The sequence below is a fragment of the Arvicola amphibius genome, chromosome 8, assembly GCF_903992535.2.
Source record: "Arvicola amphibius chromosome 8, mArvAmp1.2, whole genome shotgun sequence".
Taxonomy (NCBI): Eukaryota; Metazoa; Chordata; class Mammalia; order Rodentia; family Cricetidae; genus Arvicola; species Arvicola amphibius.
Genome location: NC_052054.1, coordinates 78,749,763 through 78,762,091, shown reverse-complemented (window position 1 = coordinate 78,762,091; position 12,329 = coordinate 78,749,763). Strand labels below are relative to the sequence as shown.

The 12,329-nt window shown below is 52.2% G+C and overlaps 1 protein-coding gene across 1 annotated transcript in view; it reads left to right on the top strand.

Moving 5' to 3' along the window:
• The window catches only part of Sipa1l3 (signal induced proliferation associated 1 like 3), a 204,163-nt gene that overhangs the window by 167,599 nt on the left and 24,235 nt on the right, over nucleotides 1-12,329 (top strand). The window contains 7 exon segments of the mRNA XM_038340138.1: nucleotides 1,163-1,281; nucleotides 3,098-3,179; nucleotides 3,182-3,258; nucleotides 3,261-3,523; nucleotide 4,317; nucleotides 11,915-12,041; nucleotides 12,044-12,131. Of these exon segments, the coding sequence (XP_038196066.1) occupies nucleotides 1,163-1,281; nucleotides 3,098-3,179; nucleotides 3,182-3,258; nucleotides 3,261-3,523; nucleotide 4,317; nucleotides 11,915-12,041; nucleotides 12,044-12,131 (757 nt within the window).

Sequence of the window (12,329 nt, the reverse complement as noted above, 5' to 3'; positions counted from 1 at the left end):
CTTGAGCCTTGATAGCACCCTGCTATTCAAGGTAGTTCCAATACCCACTTCAGTATTCTAGACTGCCCAGCAAACTGATGTATGCAGCCAGGCGTGGAGGTACATGTTTACAGCCCCAATGCTGAGGAGACTAAAGAGTAGGATGAGAGAGTCCTGGGCCAGCTTGGGCCGTATAGTTAATACAGACCCCAGGGACATGTGTCATACATACAAATAAATGAAGTAATAAAAATTTTAAGAAAGATGAATGCAGGGCTGCGGAGTTGACTTGATGAATGAAAACAGTTATCACACAAACCTGATAACATTTATTAGATCCCTAGAACCCACACAGAGGCCAGATGCAGGGGTGTGCATCTGCAATCCAGATGTGATGATGTGCATCTATCTGTAGTCCAGATTTGGTGGTGCATGTCTGTAATCCAGATGTGGGTATCTGTGATATAGATGTGATAGTGTGCATCTCCAATCCAGATGTGGTACTGCGCATCTGTAATCCAAATGTGGTGAATATCTATAATCCAGTGGTGGTGGTGTGCGCCTATAATCTTAGCATTTGTACAACAAGATGGTAGAAGACAGTAACAGGAGAATCGTCTAGAAGGTCAGGTCAGCTAGCTTGGAATGATGCAAAAAGAAAAGAGCAAGAGACTCCACCTCAGTAACGTGAGAGGAGAGAACCAATTCCCAAGAGCTGTCCTTGACCTCCACACATTTATCATACCACTCAAGCGCCCCCACTCACCAGAGAGGTGAAATAAATAAAAGTTTTTAAAAAATTAAAAGCCTCCCACTCCATCAGTGAGGTTAAAGATCTATCCTTGATGATGGGAAGGAAATGAACATGTCATGTACAAAGAGATACTCCAGCTGGCCATACGTGGGCAAGTGTGCTCACTCTCCTTGGGGAACGATGACGGAAGGTCATATGCCTCACTGAGTTAGCCACATAAGGCTCTCAGAGTGCTTCCTGGAACTGAACACGTGCTCAGTAAATGTCCCCTGCTGCTGAGCGCTGCTGTAGCCCAAGACATGCATTGGTAGCACCTGCAGAGCAGACAGGTTAGTCAGAGTGGAGCCATGCAGCCAGGGTGTAGGGTAGATTCTTCAGGTCCTGGCCTGTATCACTCCTAACCACCAGTGTCTTCTTCTCTTCCTGCAGAGCCTCTGTGGCACGTGCCGGCCCAGGCCCGGCTCTCAGCCATGGCTGGAAGCAGTGGCAGCAAGCATCCCTCCAGGCAGGACGCAGCTGGCAAAGATTCTCCCAATAGGCATTCCAAAGTGAGTCTGTGCCTCACCCTGCCCGACCCTACCCTGCCTCATCCAGGGAGTGAGGCCTGTAGTGACTGGCTACCACCTGGCATCTTTCCTGGGTACATGGCTGGTGAGGGCTGGGCTGCTTTCCCTGGGTGTGGCCTCTGCTGGGCACATCCTCAGCCTTAGGCATATTCCCCTCTACAGGAAGCTAAATGCATCCTGGCTCCAACCCTTAGCGAGTACTCGACAATCCTTTCCTTCTTCTCTTTGTGTCTACGTCCACCCTGGATTTCAGTGACCTTATGCCTTAGGAGGTCGGTCTTTCCCCAGAAGGATGCAGTTCGGGTCTGCATGGGGCAGTGTGGCACAGGGGGGAACCAGGGACTCAGGCTCCTTCTGTTACAGGCTGACCCTCCGGCCTCCAGATCCTCTACTGGGTTCCCCTCTGGGATCTGCATTATTGCAGTACTAGGGTAGGAGGAAGAGAGGTTCAAGAGAGATTTTCAGCCCAGGCCAGAGATGGAATGAGTCACTTCTACCTACATTGCAATGGCTAGGGCTTCATCTCTGCCGAGAAAGCAGGAAAACTGTATACCTAGTTGTTCTTGGCAACCACCTCGTTCCACATGCTGAGCATTGGGAGCATAGTGGTAAAGAGGACAGAGGGAGCCACTGTGCCTCAAGAAGCTGACGTCCCGGGGGCAGACAGTCAGTGAATGGACAGAGGCATTTATAACTGCTAAGAAGCGCGGTTGCGGACTGCTTGAACGGGCACTGCTGCCTTAGGTAACACCGTCAGCAGAGCCCTGGGAGTGTCTTAGTCAGGGTCACCACTGCTTGATTGCAGAGACCGCGGAGGCGATGCTCACTGGCTTGTCTCCCTTGACTTGTTCCCACCTGCTTTCTTGGAGAACCCAGGACCACCAGCTCAGGAATGGCACCACCTACAGGTGTCTGCGGTGGTGTCTTTCCCACAGTCACTAATGAAGAAGCAATCCGACAGTCCTGCCTACAGCCTAATCTTACAGAGGCATTTTCTTAGTTGAGGCTCCCTCCCTCAGTGACTAGCTTGTGTCAAGTTGGCATAAAGCTATCCAGCACAGGAGGTGACTTTGAATGAAGTTAGGAAAAAGCCATAAAAAGAGCTGAGAGAAGAGTGTCGCAGCCTGAGCTGCAAGTGTGAAGGCCCCGAGGCTTGTGCCTGGCACAGAGAACAGCAAGGCGTGGTCTAGAGAGACAGGGGAGAATGACATTAGACACAGAACATGAGTACCGTGGTAAGGACTCGGACCTATCCCCTGGAATTGCCACAAAAGAGTTCAAACAGGGATGAGGGGCGTGATTCCATACAATACTCACAGCTTTTCCTCTGGGCACAGGTTGGGAACAAATGAGATGGGGAGATGGAGAGGAGAGTGCTGTAGTGGCCCTATGGGAGGGGATGGCAGCCAGGACCCAGGGAGAACAGGGGAGGAGCCGTTGTGACAGTTCCAGCATGTGTCTGCAATACACAGCAGCAGATCTGCAGGGCAGGCACTGAGAGGATGGAGGTACCATTGTGAAGGAGGAAGGGAGGGGGGTGGGACTAGGAGGGGACCCCAGACCTCAGTTTAAGAAGCATTTGGTTTGGGGATGTATTGATCTGAGCACCAAATGAGTCGGGGCTTTTTGTCACACACCTATTTTACAATTGTATAAGCTGAGGCAGGAAGGCAGTAAATCGCTTGTCTAGGGTAACTGTACCAATAGGGGAGGAGCCATGATGTGGACATGCCTGGGCTTTGGGGTGCCAGTGTTCCCCCCCTAGAGTCGAGGTGACCACAGCTGCCTTGCCTTCCAGGTGAACCTCAAGTACTCAAGCCATTCCAGCAGCAATACCCTCTCCAGCAATGCCTCTAGCAGCCACAGTGATGAGCGCTGGTTTGACCTCTGGACCCCCTGGAGCCAGAGCAGGACCCCTTCTCCAAGGGTGGCTCCAGTGACAGCGGCATCGACACACACTCTACACCTACACCTCCAGCCCCAGTTGTATGTCCTTGGCCAAGGCACCCAGGCCAACCAAGCCACACAAGCCTCCCTGGCCTTTGTGGCGGGGGGGCCGGGAGGCAGCCGGAAGACCCCACCCTGCAGACCGACGGCGGAAAGTCTCTCCTGCACCTGTGGTAGCTGGCCAGAACAAGGGCTACCGGCCGAAGCTGTACTCCTCAGGCTCCAGTACCCCTCCAGGCCTGGTCGGGGGCAGCCGAGACCCACCAAGGCAATCCAGGTGAGACCCCGCGCCAGCTCCAGGTCTTCCAGGAGACCCTGACCACCTATCACTGACCCCACAACCCTAATGACGCTCTTTCCCCAAAACATGCTTGCTGATAATTGTATCGCTTGAAGAGTTGGGATGGAGAGCACACGTGGCATACCCATTAGCCTCCAAAAGTCCAGACGGGGAGAGAAGCCCAGCTGTGTCTCTGTCTTCCTCTGTCTCTGGTTCTCTCTGACCTCTGTCTTCTACCCTCTCTGCTATCTATGACCAACATTTTTAACTCTGTGAGGATTTCATGGTTTCATTCAGATCTTTCTGTCACAAGTCTGTTTGTCTGTGGCAAAAAAAGGGAGGGGGGGTGACATAACAGTCTCCTGACAGAGTCCAGAGAGGGTCGAGTAGGCTGTGCGTGACTTGCTAGGCCCCAGGACTGGCCTCTGGCTTCTTGCTTTATTACTGCTCTTACCATGCTGGCGGGCTCTCTGGTCTCAATATGGGGTCTGAGAACAAGGGGAGCTGCAGCTTCTCTGCTCTCCTTGTATGGGGAAAGCAAATACTTCCCCCAGAACCATCCACAGCTGGTGGTGTCATGTGACTGCCAAGCCACACTGAGGCCCATTTGGCCTTCTAGCCTCTGGCTTTGAGCAGTAGTCCCCAGACCCCGCCCTGATCAACTCAATTGGTGTCCCACTACTCCAGAACCTGAGTTCTGCCTCAATGGGTTGGATGGGGTGCAAGCGCTTGCATTTTTAAAGCTCTTTGCTGTCAGTGGGTGCCAGTCTCGGGACCACGCTTTGCCAAGCGTCAAGTAGGGGGAGGCAGGTGGGGAGAGTGACGGCGACCTCAGCCCACAGTCTAAACCCACACAGTTGGTGCGCCTGGGACGGCAGGGAAAAGGGAGGCAGAGTTCTGTAGAAGCCACAGCTTGGACCCTTCCAGGTGCCCTCTGGCATGCTTACTAGAGCCCACAGCTTCCCTTCCCTGTGGCCTAAGCCCAGAACCCTCATCCGAACTCAGGGCCTTCCTGGGATAAAAGGCTTCCTGGCACCTGGGCCTGTGAGTCCATGGACTCTATAATTCACTGTGTAATCTCATGCCTTTGTTTTCTTTTTTAATTTATTCATTTATTTATTTTAAGACAGGGTCTCACTATGTAGCCCTGACTGACCTGGAACTCCCCATATAAACTTCAAACGCAACAGTGATCCACCTGCCTTTTCCTTTTAATGCTAGGATTAAAATGTCTGACTTTTTCTTTTTCCTTTAACCATGTAGGGGTATTTTGCCTGCATGTATGTCTGTGCACCAAATGCATGCCTGGTGCCTGAGGAGGCCAGAAGAAGGCGTGAGTTCTCTTGGAACTAGCGTTGCAGGTGGTTGGGAGCTGCAGTGTAAATCCTGGGAATCCAGCCTAGGTCCTCTGGTTAAGTACTCCTAACCCCCAGCCCTCTCCAGGTCTTAGCCGTCGCTGGGTGCCGTCTCAGGACCACATTTTTTTTTTTTTCGAGACAGGGTTTCCCTGTAGTTTCTAGAGCCTGTCCTGGAACTAGCTCTTGTAGACCAGGCTGGCCTCGAACTCAGAGATCCGCCTGCCTCTGCCTCCCGAGTGCTGGGATTAAAGGCGTGCGCCACCACCGCCCGGCTCCAGGACCACATTTTAAGAAGCACAAGTGGAGAGGCGTGTGGGAGAGAGCTGTGTTTCTGCATGGGAAGAGCTGGGCTCCACACAGAGCCTCTCGTCAGCAGCACACTTTGGTCTGCTCTAGCCATGAACTGTTGAACATAGCTTTGTCCTTGCCAGAAGGATTTCCTGACTCCTCCAAAGGGCTCCAACAAATTTGAAAACCCCCATGGTTAGACTGGGAATGTACAATGCTTGTGAGGCCCTGGGTTCAAATCTCAGAACTACAAAAAGAAACAGGAGAAAGAGAATAGAAAACTAGCAGGTAGGAGTGCCTGAGTTCTCAGCTGCCCTGATCTGAGGGAGCCCAGGAGGGTTGCCATGGAGACAAAGAAAAAGACAGTGAGGGAGCTATCTTGGGCCACCTTCCTAAACAAGTAGTTCTTCTGACCTCACTGACTGCCTTACTTCACTCATTCATTCATTCATTCATTCATTCAGCATCTGTGTCTTAGAGATCTGTGTTGGCCTATGTAACTCTGGCCTGTTCCTCACCACGAATGACAGTCCAGCCATCACTCAGAACAAGGGAGAGCTGTGCCTGCTGAACAGTGCAGGCATGTGGGGCTGAGAGAGCACAGCAGGGCATCTTCAGCCTGTGGTGGTCCCTGTTGTGGCAATTGGTGGGAGCCGGACCTGGTAGAACAAGCCTGTAACCTCAACCACTTAGGAGACTGAGGCAGAACCATCACAAGTTCAAAGCCAGCCCGGCAGCTTAGTTAGACTCTGCTTCAGAGCAAACACAGGTTAAAAGTGGGCTGGAGGTATAGCTGAGTGTTTGCTTCACTGTCGAGCAAAGTTCAACCCTTAGCACTGAAAAACATTTTGTAGGGTTTTGAGATCCATGATATAAAGGCAGTAGCGATGCCAGGCATGGGTGGTGGGTGAGGCAGGGGTGGGAACAAATTACCCCGCATCTGAGAGAAGTGGAGGGAGTGAGAGGAGGGGAGCCCCACTATACAAGTGGGCCCTGGTGGCTGGGAGCTTTAATTTGCATATAGACAATTGATGCTCATTGCAAATCATTCTCATCTACTCATTAACGCTGCTTCCTGAAGTTTTCTCCTAGGCAACGGGTTTTAGTGTGGAACAGCATTTCCCAAAATGGGGTGCTTGAGGTGATCTGGGTGGAAAGAGGAAGGAGATGTTTTCTCTTAGGTGGATATATGTTTCCTTAGGAAGCAGCAGCGCTGCCAGCCCACCCTGGTCGTACTGACACTGCCCTGGACCAGAGATAAGATGGCCTGCTTTCTCTCTCCTCTGGGGGTTGGGGGTAAGGGCGTATCTGTTTTTGAAACTGGACCTTACTCTGTAGCCCAGGTTACTTATGGTAATCCTCCTGCCTCTGCCTCTGAGGTACTGGAAGTACCACTAAGTTGCCACCACACCACATTAGGACTGAGATGATATAAAGGAACGTATTCAGCCAGGTGTAGTGATGCAAACCTGTTGTCCCAGCCCAGGGAAGGCTAACGCAGGGGGATCTAGACCACATGGCAGAAGCATGTCACACACACACACACACACACACACACACACGAGGTGCGGCGAGTTGTAGTGAGTTGTCGGTGTCCCCCACTGCACTTTTCCCACCCTCCTAGTTTTCATGTTTCCATGGATACGCAAATGTTCACTATACAGTCTCGGGCCAGACCTGGTCTCAAAAGGCCCCAGGCACCCCTGCCACCTGCTGACCACATCGTCCCTGGTAGCAGACGGCTCCACAGCCTTCTGCATCTACTTTATGTAGGTCCAGTCCTTGGGAATAACAGACAGCATCGTACTTGAACCAGTACCTAGAGAGCAGGTGGTGCTCTTGTCTGAACAGGCCTGTCCGTGAGTAGTTCAGTACCTTGTCTCCATCCCCCAGCACCCTGTTGCCCGAGATCTTGCCATTTATTCGTGAGCAAGTATGTGTGTGTCAGGCCTGGTGTTGGCTTGCCCCAAGGAGACAACAGGCAGATGAATAACAAAGTCATGGGTGAACCCTGCTAATAGGCCGCCTCAGAGAAGGCTGGCTGGATGTTTTCAGTCTGGGGTGCAGTACGTGGATGCTTGCGTTGTGTCTTTCTATTCTTATTTTTGTGAGGGGGGCTGTAAGGCATTGTTGCTGGGAATCAAACCCAGGGCCTTGCACTTGCTAAACCCCATAACACTGGCTGTGGACACTGACAGAAAAAACAGCCAGGCCTGATGGGACAGGTGCAGCTAATTCCAGCACTCTGGAGCTGACGCAGGGATTGTCATTTCTGGGCCAGCCTAGGGTACATAGTGAGACCCTTGCCTCAAATTTAAAAGCAGAAGAGAAAGTTGGGGTTATAGAGGAAGTTTTCAGGGGGAGAGCGGTGGGTACAAAGGACCAGGGCTCGGGAAGATGATAGAGCTGGCATGACCCAAAGCACAGGCCCGACAGGCCAGGGAGATGGAGGCACTCCTTTGCCAGTGTGGGTTTGATCCTGAACAATCCAGAAAGGTTTCAGGAGAGGAAACCGGCAGATCTGTGCTCCTTCTCTAACTGTGTTTGTGTATACGATGTACCATACAAGCCATGGTGTATGTGTGAAGGTGTCAGAGGGTAGCTTTAATGAAGTCAATTTTTTTTCTTTCCACCTTTACATGGGTTGCAGGAATCAATTCAGGTCACCAGGCTTGCGTGGCAAGTGCCCTTGTCTGCTGAACTGGCTCCCCTGGCCCCAGATCTGGGCTTGAAAAGGAGGTTTGGGGGCAAGACAGGAGGTGGCGTTCCTGGGAGGGTGAGGCTAACTTGAGAGGGTGCAGGCTTGAAACAGATGTTTGGGAAGTGAGCGGCTGCTAGTCACTGTAAGCCAGGAGCCGTGGCTACTCTGGATGGAGTGGGAGGCAGCTGGAGAAGCCGTTCCTCTGACCAGCCAGGCCCAGCTCTCTTAGACATTGCTCTAGATACCTGTGGTGCTCTAGGGAACAGAGTCGCAGTCCTGCTTTGTGGGGCTGACGTTCTACTCAGAGGAACAACAGATGGACAGACAACAGCCAAGTGAATCACAGATGGCGACCAAGGCTGAGGGGAGAAAACGAAGAGGCAGGCAGTGTCTTGATTTGTCATAGAAACAAGGGTCCTGGCAGCCAGACAGCAAGTGTCAGGACCTAACTGGCCTGTTTTGCAGTACTCTGAGAATATCAGGTGACAAAAAAGGGTAGGACAGATAGCCAAAGAAAGCATGGCAGGAGGTCAGATTGGCACAGGGCAGGAGCCCTGCTCTAGCAGATTCAGTACTGTTGGTCGGCCACTAAATTTGATCCTGGGGAGCATGGGAAGCCATAGAAGATGACTGGGCCCATGATATGATAGGTAGGTGGGTGGGTGATGGAGATAGATAGATGATAGATTGATCGATAGATAGATGATAGATAGATAGATAGCTGAGAGAGAGAGAGATGAGAGAAGAGAGAGAGAGAGAGAGAGAGATAGAGCGAGATGAGAGAGAGAGGAGAGAGGGGAAAGCGAGCTTGTTTTTGTTTTAATATATCACCTCTGGCTGCAGGCCTGTAATCCCATACTCAGAGGCAGAGATAAGAGGATCATGAGCTGGAGGCCAGCCTGAGCTACACAGTGAGACTCAGTCTTTAATTTTAAAGGAGGGGGCCCCTCCAATCTTCTGAGAGAAGCAGGCTGTTTAAGGGAAAGGGAAAATAGAGGACAGAATTTGAAAGCTGTCAGGAGAGATGATGGCCTGGCCACACCCAGAGAGGGCCCCACCCACTTCCCTGGCCCCAGCTCTTTCTTCAAAACCCCACGCCAGTAGCTACTTGTGCAGGTCCATAACCGACTCAGCAACTTCACAACACTACCCTATCCCACCCAGACACTCGTCATGGGAGCCCAACTGCCCAAGCTCCTGCCAGGGGCTGGCGCCTGTCACAGGCACCTGAATGGCCCAGCAAGCCCAGACGCATGACTGCCTGATCCCTGAGCAGTGCATATGCCAAAGTCTTTTGGTTTCCAAAGCAATTTGTCAGTGAGAGCTAGGGGCTCAGAGACTCTGCTCCACGTGGAGACTGACGCAGCTGGGCGTTCCCAACAGGCAGGAAGCACGTGGCTTTTGCCTCCCGGGCTGTGCCAGCAGTCTCCCGATCTGTCTGGGGATCCATCTCGGGCACAGCCCTCAAAGGTATCCAGGGGTCTGCTGGGGGCCCGCCCTGCCTGTGTCAGAATCTGGCTCAGGTGAGCCACAGCCCGCAAAGGGAAGAACAGTTTGTTTTCCTAGGACTCAAGGGCTTAAGGGAGTGCCCAACAGAGATTGTGGGCAGAGGGGGCAACTCGGAGGCCCTGGGTAGAAACACTCCTGCGTATTTGAAGAACAGCATTGGTAGCTTCTACAGACAAGACAGGCAAGTGGAGAAACTAAGGAGCACAGGAGATGGCAGATGGAGCGGGGCCTGTGGGAGACTCTGCTTGTCTGCATGAGCTGAAACTACAGCGTTCTGGAGTGTTCACACATTCCCATAGGGTCCTTGTGGCTGTGGCGGGGGACGCCGAAGGAAGGTAGCCCTAGAAGACACAATGGTGATGATCCTGGCGGGTGGCCGTGTGGAGGTGGCAAGCAGTGAAGGGCATGGGGTCCAGATGAAGTCCTCACCCCAAATTCTTCCTGAAGAGGCTCCAGGTGGGTGTGGCCACTCTTTAGAGCCTGCCAGAGAATTCACAAATATAATCGTTTCAGACTCTCAGGTCATGGCAAACGGGCATAGGAGGTGGGGGGCAGATTCCACAGGTAAGCCAAGTGGTGACAGCCTGACCCCCTGGACTGTGAGGGGCGTGTTGTTACTTGCCTGACCGCCTTACACTATGTGTGACAGAGTCGTAGCTCCACGGAGCACTTGTTGCCATGTGAGTTCTTTCAGGCCCTGGTCCTATCCACGGATGGGATAAATAATGGGAGCCCAGGCTGGGCATGGTGATACACATTGTAATCCTAGCACTCAGGGAAGGTAGAAGCAAGAGAATCAGGAAGTCAGAAGTCATCCTCAGCTACACAGCAAGTTGGAGGCCAGCCTGGGCTACACGAGACCCTGTCTCTAAAAATTTAATGATAACATAACAGAGCTGGGATCCAAGGTCATGAGAACAAAATGAGGCTATGAACTTACAGGATATAGGCACAGGGCTCCATCCATACGCTGGGTTATCTGTTATTTTTTTTCATGATTTATTTTTTTGATATTTAAAAATTTCCATTCTCCCTCCCCTCCTCCTCCCCTGGGTTATCTGTTTATTATACCCTTAGCCTGACGATGATCTCTCGAGAGCACAGAAGGAAGCACACGTCCATCCCATACGTACTATGGGCAAGTTATTTAGACTCCTCTGACACGTCAGTGTCCCCGCCTGAAATACGACAGTGACTCCTCCACCACCCTGGAGTAATTGGTGCTGTGTGAGGCGATGCGTGGGATGTTTAAATCCAGGCCTAACTATGCCCAAGACCTTGCAGTCAAACATGTCACTGCACCCAGGCCACCACCGCTCTTTTCCCAAAGACAGGGCAGCAGCTCTCTGCTTGTACCGTCACATACCTGGGACCACCTCCCAACCCGGCAGAGTCCGCATGGAGCAGTAATATTGCACGGACTCACAAAGCCAATGGGCTGTGTCCACCCAGCCTGTGACTAAAGCAGGGGGCACAATGCACCACCACCCCACACCCATTCTATCTTAGCCAAAGCAGGGGCTCATCACCCTGGACAGGCCGCTTTCTTGCACCTGCAGTTCAGGGACATCACTGGTAGCTCATATTCTCAGGAGGAAGCATGCTTGCAGCCTTGCCCGTTCGGAAGCAAAGTCCAGCTCTTCATCCACAGGTCTACACATACCATACCAATATTTGAAGGAAAGGCCTACCGAGACTTGCCCTCAGCCACTGAGTGTCAGACGGCCACTTCCTTTGTATTTGGGAGCCATCTGTATATGGTTGGATTTCGCTTTCTGCCTCCATACATACCCATCTTTACCACTGAGAACTAGCAGCTCCTGTACCCCTGCTCCAGAGTGTTTTCTTCTAACATGTCCAATCCGTTCATTGAAATGCACTGGTGGTTGGTTGGTTGGTTGGTTGGTTGGTTGGTTGGTTGGTTGGCTGGTTGGTTTTTCAAGACAAAGTTTTCTTTGTGTAACAGTCCTGGCTGTCTTGGAACTCACTCTGTAGACAAAGCTGGCCTCAAACTCGCACAGAGATCCCCCTGGCCTCTGCCTCCCACGTCCTGGGGATTAAAGATGTGTGCCATCACCTGCCCAGCGTGAATGTGTGTTTATGTGGCGTGCATGTACAAGTAGAGACCAAAGGTTGACCTGATAGCAGGGGTCTTTCTTAATCACTCTGCGGTGTTAAATGAAGACCTGGTCTCTCACTTGAACCCAGAGCTCCTGTTCCCAGCCTGTCCCTGATGCTTGCTAGGATTACCGGCAGACTGCCACACCCACCCAGCATTTATATGGGTGCTGGGATCCAGACTCCACTCCCGCTCTTGTTGCAGCAAGTGCTTTGTCCAACGAGGGCCATGCCCCAGTCCCTTCTCCGTCTCATGTAGACAGGCTGACCTTGACTTTGGTGTAGCCACAGCTGACCTGAGTGCTGGGATTGCACAGGTGCACCACGTGCTCAACTGTCGCTGGCATTTGCTTCAGCAGCCGTGGATTCATTCCCCTGTGTAAGTGACTCGTTTCTTTGTCTTTGCTTTTGCAGCGACATGGCTCCAGGACTGGCTCCCCGCTCAGGTTTACAAAACGCCAGTGCAGAGACTCCCCGCCCTCCCAGCTCACTTCAGGCAGCCCCTTCCAGCTCTCCACGTCCGTCCCTAAGTCTTTCTTCTCCAGCAGCCAGCACACAACAAGCATCCAACCGGATGGAAGAGAACAGACGAGCCCCCACCACGGCCACTCCCCTTCACCGACACTAAGAAGTAAGTGCCACTGAGAGACCACTGGGACATCTCTAGGACAGGGAAAGGTGACTCACTGTATTCCACACCTGGGTTTTCAGTTAGAACAAGACAGGTGACACAGACCCCCGTTCTTAGGGAACTGACATTCAGCTGGGAATTGTAAATATGGCAGACTCGTGTGGAGTACGGCAGCATGCAGCTGTGGTCTCGGCACTC